Here is a 25300-nt window from a genome sequence, read left to right on the forward strand (position 1 = left end):
ATCTCAAGTGATAATATTTTAGAAACCCGATTTTCTAAAATCCAAGTGTCGCGTATTTGTTTAATGATCCAATCATTAAGATCAAATACGTATAAGGTGTCGGTAAGTTTGTTATTGGGTATGACCCGACTTGGATCATAACATATTAGCCACATTAATTTAATATGTCTCTCGGGCATAGGAAATACCTTCAATCTCCCACTTGCACGAGAAACATAAGAAATTAATGCAAGTGACGGATACCACCTAACGACCGTCCATCACCCCCAATATGTTATGACTTTGTGCCATTCAATAAAATCATCCTTTTTGAGTTCCCATCTCGAATATGATTAGGTGAATCTTTTCATTATATCCTTCCATCCTAGATGTCATGTTAAATCCAAGAGATACAGAGTGATCACTCTCTTTTAGATTTAACTTTATCAGGCCTTAGACATTTGAATCTCAATGAATAAGAGGGACAAATTCCATCTTGACTACATACGTCCTAGATATATACTTTGTATCACACCTGAGCTCTTCCTTATGAACTACCATATTTCAGAAAATAGTGAAGGAAAGAATCAAGGCACAATACTTGGTAAATATCCGAATCTAATATGTATCTCAGGTCAGAGGATACAATGATATTCGCCTTTACTCAAGATTACATGTGATCAACCACAAAGGCTCCATTTAGTAAATCTTGAGGGCGGGTCTTCCAATATTTGTATCCCACAAATATCTATGAACCTTGGTTGCAACCTTTCCCCACATTCATCCCGTGAATGTATACCAATCCAAGTTCATAATAGTCTAAACCTCACACTTGTTCCCACAAATGTGATCAACTACGGAATTTAGAATAATTACTTATTCATGGATAAAATATGTAAAATAGGAACATAACTCAAGATTAATAAATTAATACCATAATTATATTAATGAGTTTGAATAAATTTCATTCCGTTATAATACATAAAACAGATCATGACCAATCACTAGAATACCGAAGCCCTAATGCACAAACATGTCCTGCATGTTTTGCTCCATGTAAGAGCTTCGTGAGAGGATCCACTATGTTAAGATCTGTATGAACTTTGCGAATACATATCTTTCCCTTTTCAACTTCATCCCTTATGTAGTTGAATCTCCGCTCAATGTGACAGGTCTTTTGGTGAGCACGAGGTTCCTTGATTTGAGCAATCGCACCCTCGTTGTCACAAAAGATCTCCAGAGGGTCCTGAATGGAAGGGACTACTCCTAAGTCGTCGATGAATTTCTTCATCCATACAGCTTCCTGAGCTGCCAATGAGGCGGCAATGTACTCCGACTCTGTAGTGGATAATGCAACAACATCCTGTTTTGAACTCTTCCAAGAGACCGCACCTCCATTTAACGTGAAGACATAACCGGACTGTGATCGAGAATCATCTCGATTAGTTTGGAAACTCGCGTCCACGTAACCTTTTACAGCAAGTTCCTCCTCACCAGACCCATATATTAGAAACATATCCTTAGTCCTCCTAAGGTATTTCAATATACTTTTAACAGCAATCCAATGACTGTTTCCTGGGTTATTCTGGTATCTACTTGTCAGGCTAAGAGCGCATGACACATCCAGTCTAGTGCATATCATTGCATACATGATTGACCCAATGGCAGACGCATATGGGACTTTCTTCATTTTCTCCTGTTCATCTTTCTGCTGGGATAATGAGATGAACTGAGAAGTGTTCCCTTTTGAATAGGTACCAAAGCTTTCTTGGAGTTCTCCATCTTGAACCTTTTCAAGATCTTTTCAATGTATGCACTTTGATTCAAACCTATCAGTTTCTTGGATCTATCCCTGTAGGTCCCAATCCCCAAAATGTATTGTGCTTCTCCAAGATCCTTAATGGAGAAGCATTTACTTAGCCAAGTTTTAACACCTTCCATTGCCAGAATATCATCTCCAAATAACAATATATCATCCACATATAGTACAAGGAACATGATAGTGCTCTCACTAGCTTTCTTGTATACATCATTAAAACGATGATTCCACATTCTAGATGCTTGTTTCAATCCGTAGATTGACTTCTTTAACTTGCATACCTTTTTGGGATATTTTGGATCAACAAAACCTTCATGCTGAACCATATAGACATATTCCTCAAGATGTCCATTTAGGAAAGCGGTCTTGACATCCATTTGCCATATTTCATAATCATAATGAGCAGCAATGGCAAGTAATATCCTAATAGACTTTAGCATTACCACAGGCGAAAAAGTTTCATCATAGTCAACTCCTTGAGTTTGAGTGAAACCTTTTGCTACAAGTCTAGCTTTATATATATCCAAGTTTCCATGTATGTCGGTTTTCATTTTGAAAAGCTATTTACAATCAACTAGCCTTGAGCCAGTAGGTTGTTCAACAAGTTCCCAAACTTGGTTGTCATACATGGATTGCATCTCAGCGTTCATGGCTTCCTGCCATTTATCCTTATCAATCCTTGATAAGCCATCTTGGTAGTTTGTTGGTTCATCCAAATCAACCACATAGCAACCATTCCTTACAAACCCATATCTCTCAGGAGGATTACTAATCCTACCAGATCTGCGAACGTCTAGTGTATTTTGATCATCCATTTTATCACTCTCAACATTTTCATGTTGAGTGCTAGTGTCAACCAATTGTGTATCATCTACTTGATCTTGAACCTCTTCAAGATCTATCTTTCTTTCACTATTTCCTTCCATTAGGAACTTAGTTTCAAGGAATTCAGCCTTCCGAGCAACAAATACATTTTTCTCGGATGGATCATAGAAATAGTATCCCATATCATCCTTGGGATATCCTATGAAGATATACTTCGTGGATCGAGCATTCAACTTATTTGGGACGTACCGCTTAGGATAAGCTTCACATCTCCATACCTTTAAGTATGATAGAGATGGAGGTTTTCCAAACCACATCTCATGAGGAGTTCGTTCCACTTTCTTGGTTGGGGCCATATTTAAAATACGAGCCGCGGAGCATAGACAATAACCCCAAAATGATAGAGGTAACGAGCTTCTAGCCATCATAGATCGAACCATATCAATTAGGGTTCGGTTCCTCCTTTTGGAAACTCCATTAAGTTGGGGTGTTCCAGGAGGAGTGAGTTGCGAGATAATCCCACAACTTCTAAGATGATCTTGGAAAGCTTCACTTAGGTATTCACCTCCTCTATCGGTACGAAGTACCTTGATTATCTTATTGAGTTGATTTTGTACTTCGTTTTGATACTCTTTGAATGCTTCAAAAGTTTCGTCCTTATGTCTTAACAAGTAGACATATCCGAAATGACTGAAGTCATCAATGAAAGTAACGAAGTATCTTTCACCATTCCTAGCTATGGGCTTAAAGGGTCCACATACATCCGAATGTATTAATCCCAATAAGTCTTTAGCCCTTTCATAGGTCCCTTTGAAAGGTGCTTTAGTCATTTTGCCTTGTAAACAAGATTCACATACATCAAATGAGTCTAGTTCATTTGATTTCAAAATTCCATTCTTTTGAAGTGTATGCATTCGATTCTTGTTTATGTGACCAAGGCGACAATGCCATAAGTAGGAATCACTCAAATCCCTTTTGAGTTTCTTGGTGTTTGCATGGAACATTAAGCTATTGTATGATGTGTCATCATGAACCAATTCATAAATACCATTCGAAGGCGAGGCCTTGAAATAGAACACATTATCTAAAGAAACATGGATATCATCATTAATGAAATTAAGATTAAAACCATATTGTTTCAAACGGGATACAGAAATAATGTTTCGTGATAAATCGGGTGCATATAAAACATTTTTCAAAATAAGCTCCAAACCACTTGGAAGCTTTAAAACAAAGTCTCCATGAGCTTTCACTTGCACCCTTGCTCCATTTCCCATAAAGAGACTTGTTGTTCCCGCATCTTGATCACTTCTTTTGAACCCCTGCAAAGAATTACAAATATGAGTTCCACATCCTGTGTCTAATACCCATGTATTAGAAGAAGTAATACTAAGCTCAATGTATACCATATATACATTACCTGAGGTTTGCCCTGCATCCCTCTTTTCCTTCAACTCCTTAAGGTAGACCGGGCAGTTGCGTTTCCAGTGACCCATTTCACCGCAACCAAAGCACGGGTATTCCTTGGGGTTAGCCTTTCCGGCAACCTTTTGCTTCTTGTTGTTGTTGGTTGGGGTAACCATCTTCCCCTTTCCCTTGCCCTTGCCTTGGTAGGTGGGTCCTTTCCTCTTAGCCGCCTTTGGCTTAGAAGTGTTATTGTTTTTGGACCCGCCTTCATTGATCGTAAACACGGGTGAAGCCCTTTTACCCATGCTTGCTTTTGCCGTCTTAAGCATGGCATGTAATTCGCCAATGCTTTTATCCCAACCATTCATGTTGTAATTCATTACAAATGTGTCAAACCTTTTTGACAATGAGTTGAGAATAAGGTCCGTGGCTAATTCATTAGACACGTTGCAATTTAGACGGTTTGCTCGATCAATTAGGCTTTTCATCTTAAGGACATAAGATGAAACGGATTGGGAGTCGTCCATCCGACATGCATGAAGCGCTCGGACCATTTCAAAGCGCTTGACACGAGCTTGTTGAAGGAACATCTCCTTCAACTGTGTGATCATGTCATATGCACTATGATGCTCAAAATTCTTTTGGAGTTCGGGTATCATAGTCCCAAGCATGAGGCAAGAAACTTGCAACGAATCAGTGCAATATTTCTCCCAATAAGCCATGCCTTCCGTATCATCCTCGTCCAGTTGATCGGGAATGGGGTCTTCCAACACATACGCCCTGTCCTCTAGTTTGAGGACAATTCTTTGATTGCGGAACCAATCCATGAAGTTCGTATGGTTGAGTTTTTCCTTTTCGAGGATTGACCTCAACGATAGGTTGTTAAAGTTTATTGGTGCGTTTGGAATGTTGTTGTTGTTATTGGTGGCCATCTACAAAATTTAACAAAGTTTGTTAAGTATTAATTTTAATTTAACAATCAATACCCTTTAAATCCAATTGATAATTATTAAATTTTAGAATCCAACGGTAAACCAAATTTTGGTTAGGTGACCTTTATCCCATCATTTGATTTAGCAAGGTAGTCATTATATTACAATTGCAATCCTTTTGCAACTTCTAATTTATGGGATCATGCAATCCTTTTGCATGGCATATTTATCCCATCAACGCCTATTTGTTCCTCATGCTTCGGTGACCCTAAGTTCATGATTCCTAAATCAAGTCGTCCTACTAGTGTAAACGTGTAAATTCAACACACAAGTGGTTAGGTGACCTTTATCCCACAAGTGTGCGAAATCCACCTTAATCATATTAGTTTGCTCATAATGGTTAGGTGACCTTTATCCCGTTATGAGTTCCCTAATATACCTAAGTGTCACACAATAAGGACGGCGTTTAACTTGTTTACCTTGTTAATTAAAGAGATTTTAAGTTTCCATTATTTCTAGTTTAAGAAAACTTTTATGCCATACACCAACATGCATTTAGTGTATGGTTCATTTGAAATCCATTTTCAAGTCTTGTAATTTTAGCCAATTACTTGATATAAACCATTTTATATATATGATCCTTATCATGTTCTTAATAACCGTTTATTATGTCTTTTAGCCGTTTTTAATTTAACCATTTAAATTGATGTTTTGCATGTCGTTAATAATGTTTAATTTAACCAATTAAATGGCCATTTTGTTTGTTGTTAACTTGTGATTTACTTGTAGCAACCAAACATACAAACACAATAAACAACCATGCATGCAAAACAAATATGTTTACAATCAAGCCAATTTGGTAGACATTTGTTTAGCCGAAAACAAATGCCACCGGTTAAGGGTTATAACACAAAGTAGGAGATTTCAAATCTCCCACTTAATCTTGCATCTTCCTTGTCTTCATCTTGCATCTTCATTTTTACAAAATATATCCTAATACATTTTTCTAAAAAATGAAAATACAACCTAATCTATTTTACATACCAAATATAAAATAAATTACATAACCAAAATAATAATATTACAAACCAAATTGAATGAATATTACAACCACATGAATGAATTAATATTACACACCAAATGAATTATTAATAATCATCCAAACATGCAACCATTCAAACAAAAGGTCAAGGCTTGATTGTGAACTTCTACGTACAACAAATATGACCAAAATGGAAGAGCACAAAACCCATTTTAGGACTCAAACAATTCGGCCTAAATAACATACCCACCCAAACCCATTAATTTTTGCATTTTTCTTTCATGCATGTACATAAAATGCAAAATATAGTGGGTATAATAAATCATCTCAAAGCATATTCCATCAACTTCGGCTCTAGATACCATTGTTGGGATTTAACAAGTTCCATAATGTTTAAAACATTTTATGAATCATATTAAAGCGGAAGCATGAATATATATTACCAATTGAACTTGTTAATCTTTAACCAATTAGAGTTAAATCCCAATTAGGATCAAGTTGTGAAACATACTTACAAACTACAAGCAAGAAAAGGGTTTATACCTACTCCAAGCTTGTTGATGAGTGATGAAGATGATGATGATGAATGGAGCTCCAAAAGTATGAAACCTCAAGTTATTATACCCCAAACTTATGCACCAACACCCTTGCTTTTAGTTAGGATTTTGTTTAACACTTGAATGAGCTTACAAAAACCAAAATAAGAACCCTTTCTGACCCCTAAAAGGCCACGGCTTTCAGCTGTAGAATGGGGAGGTTTGTGCAGTTTTTTTTGGGTGTATTTTTGCATGTATCACTTGAGAGAATTAGTCAATGCTTGGTGGAAGTGTTAGGCATGCTTATGAGGAGTTGTGTAGTATTAAAAGTAACAAAACAAGCATGTGTGCCCTTCCTTGGAGTCCAAAATTCTGCCACATATATTGTTTAATAATAATACTTGTAAGTTTATAAAAGTTTATAAACTTATTATAAACTTATGTATTATTTTGTTACTTATATATTTTATAAAACCTTTTATAAAATATAACACAATATAATCATTTAAACCCATAAACAATTATATATAAATTATTCAAGTAATTTATCTCAAGTGATAATATTTTAGAAACTCGATTTTCTAAAATCCAAGTGTCGCGTATTTGTTTAAAGATCCAATCGTTAAGATCAAATACGTATAAGGTGTCGGTAAGTTTGTTATTGGGTATGACCTGACTTGGATCATAACATATTAGCCACATTAATTTAATTTGTCTCTCGGGCATACGAAATACCTTCAGTATGGCCGCAAGTGCCGATCTCCTATTTGTTGGGCCGAAGTAGGCGAAAAGCAAATCACCGGACCCGAGGTAGTCCATGAAACAACGGAGAAGATTTCTCAAATTCAAGCGAGACTTAAGACTACCCGCGATCATCAAAAGAGTTATGCCGATCTTAAACGTAAAGACTTTGAATTCAACGTTGGTGACCATGTAATGTTGAAGGTTGCACCTTGGAGAGGTGTGATCCGTTTTGGAAAACGTGGAAAGTTGAACCCACGATACATTGGTCCTTTTGAAATCTTGGAACGTGTTGGACCCGTCGCTTACCGTTTGGATCTACCAGCACAATTGAGCTCAGTTCATCCTACCTTCCACGTGTCAAACTTGAAGAAGTGTCTTGCTGCACCTGAACTTATCATACCACTTGAGGAACTTACGATTGATGACAAACTCCACTTTGTGGAAGAGCCTGTTGAAATTATGGATCGTGAGATCAAAACTTTGAAACGCAACAAGATTCCGATCGTCCGAGTACGATGGAATGCCAAACGAGGACCTGAGTTTACCTGGGAACGAGAGGATCAAATGATGCAAAAGTATCCTCACCTTTTCCCAACTCCTCCATCTACCTCAGCTTAAAATTTCGGGACGAAATTTTCTTTAACAGGTGGGTAATGTAACGACCCCGGATTTTCCAACGTCTATTTATTAATAATTGTTATAATTAATACGTGTGATTAAACGAATGCATGTTATTACATTTACTTGTTACCATGATTGATCATACTTGACTTTAAATGCCCGAAACGTCTTTGTGACACACGAAACTTACACGAATAATATTTTTAGAGTATTATTTACATTCATGATTAAGTTTTATTAATCATTTTGATTAACTATGGTTATTAATTAATTACTTGGGCTTTAATTGGATTAACTTGTGAATTACCTACAAACTTGGGCTTTTAATTGTACATGGGCTTAGATGCCCACCCTACCCATATTAATGGACTTAATTAGCCCAACACTCATGTAAGTATCACATTAGAATGAAACTAATTAGTTTAATACATGAGAATCTAGTTACTAGTTTGGTTATTCATCTTTCCCATGTAAACACCCTCATTAACCAACTGTTAAAGACCATTACATGTAAGACCTTGTGGACATCTTCCCTCTCCCTATTTTCTCCCAAAAGCCGTCGACCTTGAAAGCCTTTTAGTGGAGTTTTAATTTTTTTTTTACTACTACATTTACTAGTATTACTCTTCACATTTCAAACACGCACTTACCTCTCATTTTCTCTCAAACATTTTCTCTCTTATTCTCTCAACTTGTAAGTAATATGTTCAAGTTTTTCTTCCTCCTTTCTTCACTAAAACCGTAGCCCAACACCCCTTAAATCATCATTCTTTGTTTGTGTTTGATTACTTGTTGTTGTTTAATCACTTACTTTGTTAGTTTGTTGTTATGTTGTAAGAATCAAACTCTTTAGTTTGATTCTTCATATCATCTTGTTCTTACAAGACATACAAGACATAAACTTTCTAGTTTATGATCTACACTTAATACTTGTTAAATATTAAAGTTCATGTGTTGTAATATCATACTTGTGTTCATGAAGTAAACTTAAAGTTTACTTTCTAAAGATCAAGACTTAGGCTTGAATCTTTAAAAGTATGAAACCCATGAACTTATTACTTGTTTACTTAGTTTCTTACTTTATATTATGCACTTTAAATTCATGTTTGTTGGTTAAAATTGGTCAAATGTTACTAGTTAACTTTGATCTCATTTTTCTTGAACAAAAGTTAACTTTAAAGGTTCAAGAACATGGAAGTGTAACTCTTTAGTTATAACTTCATACACTTGTGTTAGATTTAACTTAATAACTTTAGATCTAGATCTTTGTGTCTTGGATCTTCAAGATCTAACTAAGAACTATGTTCTACATCTTAAGATCTTGATTAGTTAGTTTACTTTCTAGTTTGTAGTTCAATATTACTTTTATAGTTCATGTATGTGTTAAATCTAAGACTTTGATGTAACTTTGGTTCATCAAAACACTTGCAACACTTAAATGAGTTGTGCTACATGTCTTGGACTTACACAAGTGTTATGATGGTGAAACCTTGGTTAAGATGATGCAAACACATCAACGATTTGTACACTTGAAGCTATATGCATCAAGGATGAGAACCGTGATTAGCATCGAGTACCAAGAACTCCCAGAACCTACTGTTTTGCTGTTTCTGGGTCTGATCAGTAAGACCTGGGCTACTGTAACTATGATTTTCAGATAGCTCTGTTCGAGTAACTTTTTATATAGGACTCGTCTTCATCCGAGTTACAGTTTAGGATTTATGGCCCTCCGATCGTCACTATGTCCATTTAACGTTGCGTTGAAAATTCTGACCTACTCGCACTTAGACCGTCGCCACGGTCAAACGAAGACAAGTTTGCTTCTGTAATTTTTACCACACTTAAAGGACTCATAGACGGAGCCATGGCCACTGGTCTCACCTTATTTCAGTAGGTATTGAGACCGTGGTGACTGACCAAAGTCAGCCTTTGTTTTAAACTCTTTCCTGAACAAAAACTTACTGTATTCCTTTTGTTTAATGATGAATGATGATGACCTTTAAGACCTAATTTACATACATTTAAACCTATTGAGATGATTTACTGACTTAGTACTATCTAACTTAGGTTGAGGACCCGTTTGGACAACCTACATACTTGCTTACTTTCCGATTCATACTTTACCGCTACTTTATCATTGTGAGTTATAGCATCCCCTTTTTACTTTAACTATTTTGGGAACTGAGAATTCATGCGCATTTTATGTATTACATACTAGGCACGAGTACTTAAACTTATATATGTGTGGGTTATACAACGGCATAAACATTCCCTTTAGCTCGGTAACGTTTAGTCATTGGTTTTTGAACCGGTGAACGCGAATCTTAGATATGGATCCATGGGGTTTGACATCCCCACTCGGGCTAGTAGCGCTAGCATTTAATGAGTGTTTAATACTTCGTAAATATACGCACTTGCCAAGTGTACTTTCAGGGGGTATAAACGTTAAGTTAGTTACCAAGTGCCCACGGTTAACATATACTTTATCCTACTGTTTTGAAACGCACTTTGTAGCACTGAAATCTCGTGGCCTACCTTACATACTGTTATACTTAAACTATAGCTCACCAACCTTTGTGTTGACGTTTTTAAGCATGTTTTTCTCAGGTGCTTAAGGTTGCTTCCGCTGTGTACTAGTCTTGCCGTAGACACCCGCTGCTCTAGAGTTATCACCGCATGAACTGTTTATCTTGCATTCATAACTTTAATACTTTTGAACAATGATTTGTAATGACCTAAGGGTCACGTAATATTATTACTTGCTTCCGTTCATAGAAGCATACTTTTGGATGTAAAACATTCGACGTTGTTTATGACGTCACTTTTTATCATGAATGCAACTTGTTTTGAAAACGCATATAGTGTTTGGCCTTGTAATGATCCTGTTGTTGATGATTCATACACGATGGTTTTGTACGGGGCATCACAGTGGGTCTATCTCCGGATAGAGTATTAAGTAGCTGGAACCCTACTTGTTCAGACTCTTTACTTTTATGTTTTTGCCCTGTATGAATATCATGTGTAGTTAGATATTACCATGCTAGTTAGGACGATTGCATGACTGATTATCTGTGATTTTATGTACGCACTGTTAGTTGGACACCAACCGAGGTGGCAAGGTTGGGAGCCCACTGAGGCGGCAAGGTAGGGTTGATGTGAGGTCGACCGTGGTAGCCTGGTCGGGTCATGATGTTACTGATTGTTCAGTATAGCATAGAAGGACGCATGTGTTGCATCTGGATGGTTATGCATTGGAGTAAGTAAAGTGTAATATCAGTAGACTATAGCCTGATCAGCTAAGTTGTGTGCTCGTACAAGCCGTCGATCCTCATATTGTCAGTTGTTATTATATGCTAGTTCAGGACGTTAGCATATTTGTGACCTTTGCATGTTTAGTTGCTTATACTTGATTTGTTAGATAGTATCCATTCACTTAGAAGTTGTGCTAATTCCCCCACATTTTCACCCATTGCAGGTTTTGGTACTGCTGGTTAGTAGGGTCAGGGTGATATGGACGGGTTAGAAGACATGTGTGACTATGAGCTGACTCTGATGTTTTCTGGTTTTATGATGTCTTTATGTAACACCGTCATTTTGGAATATTGTAATAACGTTAATTAAGTTGATTTGTTAACTATGATTTGTAAGCATTAAACAGGGTTATTTTGGTAATTATTAGTACTTTCGTTGTGATAAAAAAAATCAGGGTGTTACACTTTACTCCCAAGCTTGGAACATAACATAACTTGGAAGACTTTACTTCCAAGTTTAGAAAACTTGATTTCCAAAATGAGACATTGGGAGGACTTGACTCTCCCGGAAGTGTCAAAGCTTGAAGCTTTTATTCACTCATCTACTTCCCACATAACAAGCTTTTATGCTTATTTTAAGAAAAGGTAGGAAGTAGCTACTACCTTTTCGTTAATTGAATGCACAAGTGTGCCATAGCTTTTGGCTATGGCGTGTGTTGTCTAGCAACACAAGCACAAAGCCATTGCTCCTAAAAAGGATAGCACTTTGTGAAGCTCGGTGGCTCCTCTTCCCACGGTATGATACATCGGTTGAAACATCATGAAATGATGAGACAACAAATGTTAATATGAAATGGTGTAGATTAGTAAGTCCCCTACATCAAGTAATGCGAAATTCAGGAGACTTGACTCCTTACAATGGATGGACTCGATTTATCCGGAAGTGTTAAAGCACGAAGCTTTAAACACTTGGTTTTGGTGCACATGCATGAAAGACTTTAACTTTCAAGCACAAGTTTGATTTTTTTTCTCAAGATTTTATCATTTTCGCACAAAATCATATGAAAAGTGAAAGATTTTACTTTCACTTTGTGAATTGCAAGTATGGAATAAAAAGAAGACTTTACTTCCTTAAGTTTTGAAAAACAAGGAAAAGACTTTACTTTTCCAAAAAATTTTGAAAATTTTACAAGTTTTAACCATTTTAGTGATTATGATATGAATTAATGTAATGGTTAAAAACTTGTTCCAAAAATTGTTCAACATTGCAAGCTTCAAACTTTATATTGTATGTGATACGTTTACTCGAAAAGGTTTAAATGACCCGATATTTTAACTCTCCCCCTACATTTAGTTTGATGCAATGCCATCATTGCATTAAAACGATGGAATAAGTGAAAATGAGGGACATTTGAAATAGAAAAATATGAGAGAAAAGAAAGTCAAAACCGGTTAAGATCAAACGATCTTTGTTGTCACCATTTGAGAAACTTAATCACCAAAGAATGCAAGTCGATGAGATTGATGCCTGAACTTAATGCCAGACTTGGATCAATCATCAAAAAGTGTGTCATGCCACTAAGAACCACAGTAAGCAAGAAAAATACAAACATCAACAAGAATATCCACACACGCCCATTGTCGAATTATTACAAACATAGAGATGATCATGTGTGAGAGTAGCAATATAGGTATACTACGTCAGACCGAATCGATAATTCCAAGTTTCACACACACAATTATCAAATTAAGTTAAGTTACATGCCAAATCATAAGATAAATTGTTCACAAACCATGATGAACATTAGCATCACACAAATTTACTTGCAACCATTCATGAACATTGGTTGACTTTGCAAGGCCTTTTCCTTTTCCACTTCCCTGAAAACAATTCATCAAACAACAGACACAAAGATGGCTTCATGATATTAGCACAAATCAAATATCCCGTATTCAAACACTGATGGGACAAGGTGCTCCCCCTACATTTAATTCCATATCAAAAGCTTCACAATCTTGAAGTGTTTGGGTCGTGTAGAAAATTTAAGTACCCGGGTCCAGGAGCACTGCTTTTGGAACAAAAGCGCTGTTCCTGAAGAATAAAAGTGCCGCTTTTGTAAACAAAAGCGTCGCTCTTGACCACTGTCCATTTTTGGTCTAATATCACAGGATAAAGCGTCGCTTTTAGAAGCGGGAGCGCTACTTTTGAAGATCAAAAGCGTCGCTTCTAGGACAAAAGCGGCGCTTTCATACCTGGATGCAATTTTTGCAGTTTTAAGTCCCACCCATTCACAAACTATCTTTGGTATTTTTTAGTTTACCCATATGCATGAAATGCAACTATATGCAAATGCAACTAACAAAAGCAATATCATACAATCCTACATGAAATGCAATCTAAAATGAACAGGTATAACACAAGTGTGATTGTTTTGGTCTAGGGTCTATCACTTGACCCGTTTTAGCACAAGGGTGGTCATGGTGGTTTAAAAGCGATGTCATCAAGCCCGATTGACTTGACTTCATCGTTGAAGAGTTTCAAACGATCCCCATGAACTTTAAATGGGTTGCCCTTTCCAATCAACTCAACAAATCCTTTTTCAAGTATGCATTTAACAACAAACGGCCCATGCCATCTTGACTTAGACCGACGGGTGACTTTTTGAAATCAAGATTAAATAACAAGACTTTGTCACCCGGTTTGAACCTTTGGTGTTTCACATAGTGATTATCGACCTTGACTTTTTCTTTTAAAACCAATTTTTGCAATGACTTCTTTTTAACTTTGTCAAAGCCACATTTTTCATCCTTTTTACGAGCTTGGGTGGGTTTAACCACCTTCTCAACAACATTCTTCACAATTGAGTTCCACAAGGCCTTTTTACCAACAACAACCTCCCCTACAATTAGGTCCAAATTTACTATCTTGACCATGGTTGGGTTACTTAAAGTATTTTGACAAAGTTTCCCATCAATAATACTTTCACAAGTGTTTTCAAAACTGTTTTCATTGCAAGATTTCATAAACATTTCAAACTCTTTATCAACATCAAAATCCTCATTTTTATCAAATTGGTCAACATCTGGAGTGTCAACCGCCAATAAAGCTTTTAAGTCATTTTCTTCACACGAATTCATGACCTCTATTTGACTAAAAGACTCAATATTTGACAAAATTTTTTTCTTATCAACTTCACGCCATTTCAATCAAGTCTTTCATCTTTCACCCCGATACTTAGTTTGTTTTGTTGCACGAAAATAATTGTATCGGCGGTGTTTTAGAAAAGGTCATCCCAAAATTATTGGGACATGTTCATCCTTGAGCATTTCGAGGATCACGAAATCGGCCGGAAAGGTCAATTTATCAACTTTTACCATAAGGTATTCGGCTATGCCGATTGGTGTATCAAACGTTTGGTTTCCCATTTTTAAAACCATCCAGGTCGGCTTTAGTTCCCCAAGATTTAACTTTTTATAAATTGAATAGGGCATAAGATTTACACTAGCCCCCAAGTCGACAAGTGCATCATATACTTCCGACCCTCCCATATTGCATGGGATTACAAAATGACCCGGATCACCCAATTTGGGAGGCATCTTTTACTTTTGCAAGATAGCCGAACATTCCTCTACGAGAAATGTAGCTGACACCTCTTCATATTTGCCTTTTGAAGATAAAAGATTTTTAATGAACTTCCCATAATTAGGCATTCCCTTAAGCACTTGGATGAGCGACATGTTGACATGAACTTGTTTCATCATTTCCATGAAGTCCCTTCGTTGAGTTTCAACTTTTTCCTTCCTGAAAGCTTGCAAATATGGAATCGGCTCCATGTACTTCCTCAAAGGTGCTTCTTCACCCTTTTTACCCTCAACCCTTCGTGGTGCATCCTTTTCAACCCTTGTTTCTTGCGAATCCCCATTAATACTTGATTCATTCTCAACGGTTTGCGAAGTAGATGTAGTAGGGTTTGGTGTTTGGGTTGGGGATGTTTGGATTTGTGGTTCTTCATAAGTTAAACCTCTTCTTGTTGAAATGGCATTGATAAACTCAATTTGTTGACATTTTCAATAGGGATAGTTCTTGTGTTGTTTTGGTTTTGTTAGTTTTGGTTCTTGTTATAATTGTTACTGGGGTTGATTTGTGTATTGGAAGGCAAGGTTCCTTGTGATCTTTCGGCAGCTTGATTTGAAAGTCTTCCAACAGTGCTCTCAAGGTTTTAGAATGAGGCTTGTTGGTTTCGTATTTGTTGCTTCAAGAGCTCGTTCTCTTTCATTAGGAAAGCTTCGGTTGTTTCTACCTTCTTGATATAGTTTTACATGATTTCTTCTAAACTCTTCGAAGGTTGGGTTTGTTGAACGTTTTGTTGAGGTTGTTGATTGTAACCTTAGTTATTTTGTGGTTGACTATAAATTTGGTTGTTTTGATAATTCGAATTGGCTTGGTTGTTATAAGGTTGATTGTTGTAAGGTTGTTGGTTTTGGTATTGAAAGTTGTTGTTTCGGTTTTGGTTATAGTTGTTGTTGTAACCTTGGTTTCGGTTTTGGTTTGTGAATCCGGGAGGTGTATTGGTTTGGTTGTTGAATGACACTTGTTTTTGATTAGGATTGTAGTAGCTTTGGTTTGATGTTCCTCCCCGTTGATAGTTTTGATTACTCACGTAGTTCACATGAGTATCCGAATTCATGGGAATGTCATCTAGATCAACATGGTTGCATTGAGTAATTTAAGGATAATTCTTTGTAAGATGTGGACCCTCGCATCGTTGACAACCTACTTGCATTGCAACTTTCGTCTATTTGAAGCCTTTTCAACTCTTTCCCATATGTTTGAAATTGATTGTTCAAGCTTGCAAGCGTCACTTGCCCATTACCACTCTTGATTTGTGCTACACTTTTCTTTGTCAAATCTCGCGGTGAAGGTGCCCATTCATATGTGTTAACCGAGATGTCTTCCAATAAGATTTCGGCCGCATTCGGTGATTTATACATAAATACCTCACCGGATTAAGAATCAAGATATTGCTTCGTCAAAGCATTACAACCCCGGTAGAATGTGTTGATGTACTCCTTCTTCGTCAAACCGTGCGGTAGGCAAGCTCTTAATATTTTCTTGAATCATAACCACGCATCATACAAAGATTCATCACCCCGCTGGGTGAACCCATTAATCTCCATTCGAAGTCGTTCTACTTTTGACGGTGGAAAGAAGTGATTGATAAACTCATTGGTTAATTCTTGAAATGTTCTTATGAAATCGGATGGTAAGGTCCTTAACCAAACTTTCGCTTCTCCCTGAAGAATAAAGGGGAATGCCCTTAACTTAAAAGCGTCATCGGTGATAACCTTGTTTTTATAGATATCACAAAGATCATTAAAGTGTTGGATGTGTTCGAACGGATTCTCTTCTATTAACCCTTGGAAGAATGTATCTTTGATCATTGTGAAAAAGTTACTCTCAATCTTCCAATAATCCACTCCAATTGGTGGTTTTGTAATAGCCGGTGCCATCATTGTTGGTGCAACTAATCTAGCGATCCACATCAGCGTGTCATTCGGATCATTCAATAACTCTTGATTAACCGGTGGACCATGGTTGATTAGATTACCCTCTTCATTGAGAATCGGTTGATCGTTTGGATCCATGTCTTCTAAACAAAATGGAAAAGCTTCGAAATTTTTCCTTAATACCCTTTCTTCTCTACGATTATAAACCCCGTGCATTTGTTTTTCCGGATTGAAGAATGGATGTGTGAACTCTTGATCCTTTTGGGACCTTGTTTGCATACACCAAAGGTACCTATCCTTCTATCACAACACAAACACAAGCGGTTTTCCAAACAAAAATAATATATAAAAATCGAAAATAACTTTCGTAAGGGTAAACCCCTACAAAAGGATCAAACAATCAAAAGTTTAAACCAAATATCCAACTAAGCTAACCGCTCCCCGGTAGCGGCGCCAAGAAAGTGTGATGATGTTTGTGCAACGTACATCTTTTACCCTCAAAATTTATATATGATTCAAACACTACAAATTAGCACACACAACTAACGAGCACTTAGAACTCGGTTATTATAGCACTTCAATGTAAGTATTCTTATCAAGTTCATTCCAAGAGAGCAGTGTAACTCGAATATTTAAAACTATCAATTGTCATAGGATTTGTTTGATTGGGGGGTTTTGATTGATTGTAATTAACAACTAAAATTTTCACAATTATACAAACTTAAACTTAACAAGTAAACTAGTAGCAAGAAACAAGTAACGAAGTATTAAGATTTAAATCAAATTAACTAAGAAGTGTTCACTTATCTAATCCTCTCTATGCTTGGTTTGCCCCGTTTTTCCCAAATTGCTATCGCACTAGTTGTTGAACTATTAAATGTTTAGCATCACTACTAAACCTTAAATCAAATAACACTCCGCAAATTCACATAAGCATTGTATTCTAAGATTAAGTTAAGCATGATTTGGTCATTGGGATTATGCTTGGGTTGAAAACACTTAAAACCCCCAACTATCAAAATCACTTAAGATAATAGACACTACTATGTTGACTAAAGGTCAATTAAAAACCAACCTAGATCAAGAACACAATCACTTAAAATTCCTAAACTAGTTGTCAAGATCACCCAAGGTGTTGAAGCACACATTGATTCACTTCTCAAATCACTAAGAGAGCTACTCAAATATGTAATCAAAGTCAAGCCTAAAAAAAACTCATAACGATGGATCTTTAGCTAACTCAATAACACAAGATCATGTAATTCATTCAAACAACATTATTCAATTGATTTTTAGAGCAAACACTAGCATTAGAGATTCATAGATAAGCAAACACAAGAGATTTAGCCAATCATGGCTAAGATCAAACTAATAATAAGCATAGAAACATAAACAATCATCATCTTAAAGTTATTACAAGAGTTAGATTCAAAATATGTAAAGTAAAGTGGAAATTACAACCCAAAATGTAGAAGATGAAGATCTAGAGCTAAACAATGATGAATCTAGAGCTAGCCTCCTTGAATCCACCCTTAAACACCAATGGATGATGAAATTAGGGGTTTGTATGTGAAATTTGGACCTAAGACAGCTGCTCTCTAAAGATGCATATGAAAAATAACCTAATCTTGTTCCTTTTATAGTGTTGAAAATCTGGACTGAAACAGCGACATGAGCGCCGCTTTTGACTCAGGAGTGGCACTTTTGGCTTAAATGAAGAGCGGCGCTTTTGATCAGGAACGCCTTTTTTGGCAACATTCAGGGGCGGCGTTTTTGCTTTAGGAGCGTCGCTTTTAACTAGATAGGAGCGGCGCTCTTGGCTTTAAGAACGACGCTATTGCTCACTGATGAAAAATGGAGCTAAAACGTGCATAAGAACGTCGCTTTTTATGTTGGTACGACGCTTTTGCTCCACAGAAGCGGCGCGGCGCTTTTTGAGCTGAATCCTGCACTTGCCATTAAGTGTCGTTAGCCGAAAACGCAAACCGGATCGATAAACGTTAATTTCTCTCGTTTTTAATCTATATAAATTCTAATAAATTGAAAGTATGTTTAAAACATAATAATTATATAATATAATTATTAAAATTAATTTACATTATGCTTTGTCTTGCTAGTACGCTAAGTGTGGTCCGTTTCTAGTTGCCGTTAACCGTACCGGGTCTCCGGAACGTTAACTAGTCGTTGAAACGAAATCACCGGATTTAATTCATTAAATAAATAAGAAATTAAATAAGTTTTTCTTAAAGTCAATAATTATTAAAAATAATTATTTTTGTCTTTTTTCTGAGTTCCGTAAACGGAAAATCTTTCTAGGCGATTAACTTAATCGTAACGTTTTCTAGTTATTTAGCTATCCGAAATAAGTTCATAAATTAATATAACATATTAAATCAAGTAATCCACTAGGATCAAGTATGCATTTAATACGGCTAAATACATAAAGTTCTAAATAATCATCGTTAAATATTTAACGGACAAGTAACGATAGTAACAGAAAATGAATTTCTGATCCAAGTGGGATCGTTTGCTTGGGTGGGATCAGAATTCCTGATCCAAGTGGGATCGTTTGCTTAGGTGGGATCAGAATTCCTGATCCAAGTGGGATCGTTTGCTGATCCAAGTGGGATCGTTTGCTGATCCAAGTGGGATCCTTTGCTTGGGTGGGATCAGAATTCCTAATCCAAGTGGGATCGTTTGCTGATCCAAGTGGGATCGTTAGACATTACATATATATTGTTTCGAAATCCTTAAGTTAGTAGTCTAATTTTATGTACATAATTCATTGTTAATATACTTAATGAGATACTAAATTATCATTTTATCATGTTACGTATATATATATATATATATATATATATATATATATATATATATATATATATAGGTTCATATATATATTATCACGTCATTTACAAGTTATAACGTTCGTGAATCATCGGACAAATTGGGTGGTCAGACGTTTGCATAAAATCCGTTTCAATTAATCAAGTCTTAACAAGTTTGATTTCTTAACATGTTGGAAACATTTAATCATGTAAATATAGTTTTATTTAATATAAACATGGAAAAGTTCAGGTCACTACAGTACCTACCCGTTAAATAAATTTTGTTCCGAAATTTTAAGCGGTTGGAGGTGTTGACGCATCTTCTGGAAATAAGTGCGGGTATTTCAGCTTCATCCGATCTTCACCAAATCTAACAACGCCCTTCCAAGGTGAAACCTTAAGCATAACCATTTCTCCAATCTAAAATTCTATATCTTTTCTCTTAATGTCCGCGTAGCTCTTTTGTCAACTTTGGGCGGTTTTCAACCGTTGTTGAAATTGAATGATTTTCTCTGTAGTTTCTTGGAGAATTTCTGGACCCGTAATCTGTCTATCCCCAACTTCACTACAACAAATCAGAGACCTGCACTTTCTACCATAAAGTGCCTCAAACGGTGCCATCTCAATACTCGAGTGGTAACTGTTGTTGCAGGAAAATTCTTTTAACGGTAGATATCGATCCCAACTGTTTTCAAAATCAATAACACATGCTCGTAGCATGTCTTCAAGCGTTTGTATCATCCTTTCGCTCTGTCAATCAGAGTGTGGGTGATAGGAAGTATTCATGTCTAGACGAGTTCCCAATGCTTGTTGTAATGTTTGCCAAAACCTTAAAACAAATCTTCCATCCCTATCAGAGATAATAGAGATTGGTATTCCATGTCTGGAGACAACTTCCTTCAAGTATAATCGCGCCAAATTCTCCATTTTATCATCTTCTCTCATTGGCAGAAAGTGAGCTGACTTGGTGAGACAATCGACTATTACCTAAATTGTATCATAACCACTTGCAGTCCTTGGCAATTTAGTAATGAAATCCATGGTAATGTTTTCCCATTTCTATTCCGTAATTTCAGGTTGTTGAAGTAGACCTGATGGTTTCTGATGTTCAGCTTTGATCTTAGAACACGTCAAATATTCTCCTACGTATTTAGCAAGATCGGCTTTCATACCCGGCCACCAAAAGTGTTTCTTGAGATCTTTGTACATCTTTCCCGCTCCAGGATGTATTGAGTATCTGGTTTTATGTGCTTCCTTAAGTACCATTTCTCTCACATCTCCAAACTTTGGTACCCAAATTCTTTCAGCCCTATACCGGGTTCCGTCTTCCCTAATATTAAGACGTTTCTCCGAACCTTTGGGTATTTCATCCTTCAAATTTTCCTCTTTTAAAACTCCCCGTTGTGCCTCCTTTATTTGAGTAGTAAGGTTAGTACGAATAATTATATTCATAGCTTTTACCTGCATAGGTTCTCTGTCCTTTCTACTCAAAGCGTCGGCTACCACATTCGCCTTCCCCGGGTGGTAACGAATCTCAATCCACCTACGCTGCCTTATGTTTAGTTGTTTTTGATTAAATATATGTTGGAGACTTTTGTGGTTGGTATATATAATAGTTTTGACCCCATATAAATAGTGCCTCCAAGTCTTTAATGCAAAAACAACAGCGCCCAATTCTAAATCATGAGTCGTATAATTTTGTTCGTGAATCTTCAATTGTCTGGACGCATAAGCAATTACCTTCGTTCGTTGCATTAATACACAACCGAGACCTTGCTTTGAAGCGTCGCAATAAATCACAAAATCATCATTCCCTTCAGGCAATGATAATATAGGTGCCGTAGTTAGCTTTTTCTTTAACAATTGAAACACTTTCTTTTGTTCATCATTCCATTCAAATTTCTTCCCTTTATGCGTTAATGCAGTCAAGGGTTTTGCTATTTTAGAAAAATCTTGGATGAATCTTCTTTAGTAACCAGCCAGCCCTAAAAATTGGCGTATATGTTTCGGAGTTTTCGGGGTTTCCCATTTTTCAACAGTTTCAATCTTTGCCGGATCCACCCGAATACCTTCTTTGTTCACTATGTGACCGAGGAATTGAACTTCTTCCAACCAAAATGCACACTTTGAAAACTTACCGTACAGTTTTTCTTTCCTCAACAACTCTAGCACTTTTCTCAAATGCTCTTCGTGCTCTTGATCATTCTTTGAGTAAATAAGTATGTCATCGATGAAAACAATGACAAACTTATCAAGATATGGTCCACACACTCGGTTCATGAGGTCCATGAACACAGCTGGTGTGTTAGTCAAACCAAACGGCATAACCATAAACTCGTAATGACCTAAACGCGCCCTGAAAGCAGTCTTCAGAACATCATCCTCCTTCGCCCGCATTTGATGATACCCGGAACGTAAATCGATCTTCGAATAAACCGACAAGCCTTGTAGTTGATCAAATAAGTCATCGATTCTCAGTAGTGGGTAACGGTTCTTGATGGTAAGTTTGTTCAACTCTCGGTAGTCGATACACAACCTAAATGTACCATCCTTCTTTTTGACAAACAAAACAGGAGCTCCCCACGGTGATGTGCTTGGTCAAATGAAACCATGCTCTAAAAGTTCTTGTAATTGGCTTTGAAGTTCCTTCATTTCGCTGGGTGCTAGTCTGTATGGAGCACGAGCTATTGGTGCAGCTCCCGGTAATTCTTTCGGAAATACATCGGGAAATTCTTTTGCGACGGGAACATCATTGATGTTCTTCTCTTCGGAATTGACTTTCTCGACGTGTGCTACAACGGCATAGCAACCTTTTCTTATTAGTTTTTGCACCTTCAGGTTACCAATAAGATTTAACTTCGCGTTGCTCTTTTCTCCGTACACCATTAAAGGTTTTCTCTTCTCGCGCATAATGCGTATCGCATTTTTGTAACAAATAATTTTTGCTTTCATCTCTTTCAACCAGTCTATGCCGATTATCACATCAAAACTTCCTAACTCTACTGGTATCAAATCAATCTTAAATGTTTCGCTAACCAGTTTAATTTCTTGATTCCGACATATTTTATCTGCTGTAATTAATTTACCGTTTGCTAATTCGAGTAAAAATTTATTATCCAAAGGCGTTAATGGACCAATTAATTTAGCACAAAAATCTCTACTCATATAGCTTCTATCCGTACCCGAATCAAATAAAACATAAGCAGGTTTTTCATTGATAAGAAACGTACCCGTAACAAGCTCCGGGTCTTCCTGCGCTTCTGCCATATTAATATTGAAAACTCTTCCGCGGCCCTGCCCATTAGTATTCTCCTGATTCGGGCAATTTCTATTAATGTGGCCCGGTTTTCCACATATAAAACAAACTACGGCGGCATTATTTATTCTTTTAATTCTGTTATTCATCGGTCTGTAGATCTCACACTTCGCCGCACCATGACCCTTTCTTTTACACTTGGTGCAAAATTTCGTGCAGAACCCATTCTGGTGGTACTCTTCACACCTTTGGCATGACTGTTTCTGATTCTTGTTGTTATAGGAATTGTTGTTGTTGCGGTTGTTATTGTTGTTGAGACGATTGTTGTAGTTGTTGTTGTTGGGACGTTTATTGTAGTTGTTGTTGGAATTGCGATTGATGTTGCGGTTGTTGAGATAGTTCTTGCGATTGATGTTGTGATTGATGTTGTTGTAGTATTGGTGACTCTTGTCACTGTTTTCCTCCCACTTTCTCTTGAATTGTTTCGTGTTAGCTTCTTCGGCCTCCTGTTCTTTAATCCTTCCCTCAATCTGATTTATGAGTTTGTGAGCCATTCGACTTGCTTTTTGTATGGAGGTGGGCTCGTGTGAACTCACATCTTCTTGAATCCTTTCTGGTAACCCTTTTACAAATGCGTCGATCTTTTCTTCTTCATCTTCGAACGCTCTTGGACACAATAGGCACAACTCTGTGAATCGTCGTTCGTACGTGGTAATGTCGAAACCTTGCATTCGTAATCCTCTAAGCTCTACTTTGAGCTTATTGACCTCGTTTCTGGGACGGTACTACTCGTTCATCCAGTGCTTGAATGCTGACCACGGTAGTGTGTAAGCAGCATCTTGTCCCACCTGCTCGAGATAGGTGTTCCACCATGTTAACGCAGTACCTGTGAAGGTATGCGTAGCGTACTTTACTTTGTCTTCTTCAGTGCACTTACTTATGGCAAACACCGATTCGACCTTCTCGGTCCACTGTTTTAATCCGATTAGACCCTCGGTTTCATCAAATTCCAAAGGTTTACAGGCATTGAATTCTTTGTAGGAGCATCCTACACGATTTCTTGTGAAATTAGTTCCACTGCTAGAACCAGAGTTATTGTTGTTGTTTTGCATTGCGGCCTGCACTGCGGCTATGTTTGCAACAAGGTAAACACGGAAGTCTTCCTCACTCATGTTCAAGTTCTGACGAGTCGTCGGTGCCATTTCCTTCAAAAATAGCCAAAAGAATTGAGTTATTCATATAGAATTTAAGAGTAGTCAATAGTATTTCGTAGCATAATATGAACTTATTTATAAAAGTTTTTTCTTCATATTAGCATTTTATAGTTTTAATTCGGGTAGTACCTACCCGTTAAGTTCATACTTAGTAGCTACTATACAATTCAACTACTACGATTCTATATGAAAAACTAATTACAATAATATTTCGCGTTCAAACTTTTATACGATAAATTACAAACATACAATACCACTATCTTACATATAGCATGAAATATAGCACACAATAACTTTGATACAAGGCAGTTGTGAAGTCAATTCTAGTTAAGCGCAAGTCGTTCAGCAAAGGCAATAAAGACACGTAATTCATAGGTCCAGAAACAAGTCATGCATTCGGGTTTTACTAGTATTATTTTCCATCCTTGGTCTTGTGGAAAATAACCGTTGTGGTCGTTGGCAAGACATCATGTTGTAACGTCATCAAAAGGATGAGGGTTACGTAATGCCCAACAGCCCCGTAACAATCTAAAAACCTTATTTCTCACCCCAACTATTGAATCCGTCACTTGTGGGAATGTTTTATTTAACAGTTGCAATCCGATGTGCTTTTTCTCAATTTGGTGAGAAGCGAACATCACTAAGCCGTAAACATAACATGCTTCTTTATATTGCATGTTTGAAGCTCTTTCTAAAGAACGAAGTCCTATGTTAGGATATGTGGAGTCAAAATAGGTTCTCAACCCGTAGCGTAAAATTGCATCTGGGTTTCCCGCATTTAATGCCTTAAAGAAAACACGGCGTAACTTAAAGTCTCCCCAATGTGATATACCCCATCTTTCAAAGGAAAACCTTTTATAAACTAAGGCATGCCTGTAACGTCTTTTAAATGTTTGACAAACTAATTTCACCATAAATAATTGTGCCAATGAATTCTGACCGACTCTAGACAAGATTTCATCAATCATGTCCCCGGGTAGGTCTTCTAAAATATTCGGTTGTCTATCCTTAACGTCCATTGTGTGTTTTTTATACTGTAAAATAGACGAGGATTAGATTCGTAAAAGATAATTAACAAACAATACAAGCAATTTTTACATATAACATAAAAATACAAGCATGCTACAATACATATATTACACAACATGATTACAACTCTTTTATTATGACTCACTCATTTCTTCCTCTTCGGACTTGGTTCGTTTTGCTAACTTCCTAGGGATATATGGTGTTCCTCTAATACGAGCCGTCATTTTCACAAATGGTTTAGAAAAACCTGGAGGCTTAGATGTTACTGGGTTATAGTTAAAATTTAAGAAATACGGGTGTTTACGGTAC

The 25300-nt window shown here is 36.8% G+C and overlaps 1 protein-coding gene across 1 annotated transcript; it reads right to left on the bottom strand.

Annotated features, from left to right (window-relative positions):
- Nucleotides 1-14444: 14444 nt before the first annotated feature.
- LOC139840873 (uncharacterized) lies at nt 14445-14753 on the bottom strand. Its single transcript, XM_071831116.1, has one exon. It carries the CDS (start codon nt 14751-14753, stop codon nt 14445-14447), a length of 309 nt encoding a protein of 102 aa, XP_071687217.1.
- Nucleotides 14754-25300: the final 10547 nt, after the last annotated feature.

This window comes from Rutidosis leptorrhynchoides, chromosome 4, assembly GCF_046630445.1.
Source record: "Rutidosis leptorrhynchoides isolate AG116_Rl617_1_P2 chromosome 4, CSIRO_AGI_Rlap_v1, whole genome shotgun sequence".
NCBI lineage: Eukaryota > Viridiplantae > Streptophyta > Magnoliopsida > Asterales > Asteraceae > Rutidosis > Rutidosis leptorrhynchoides.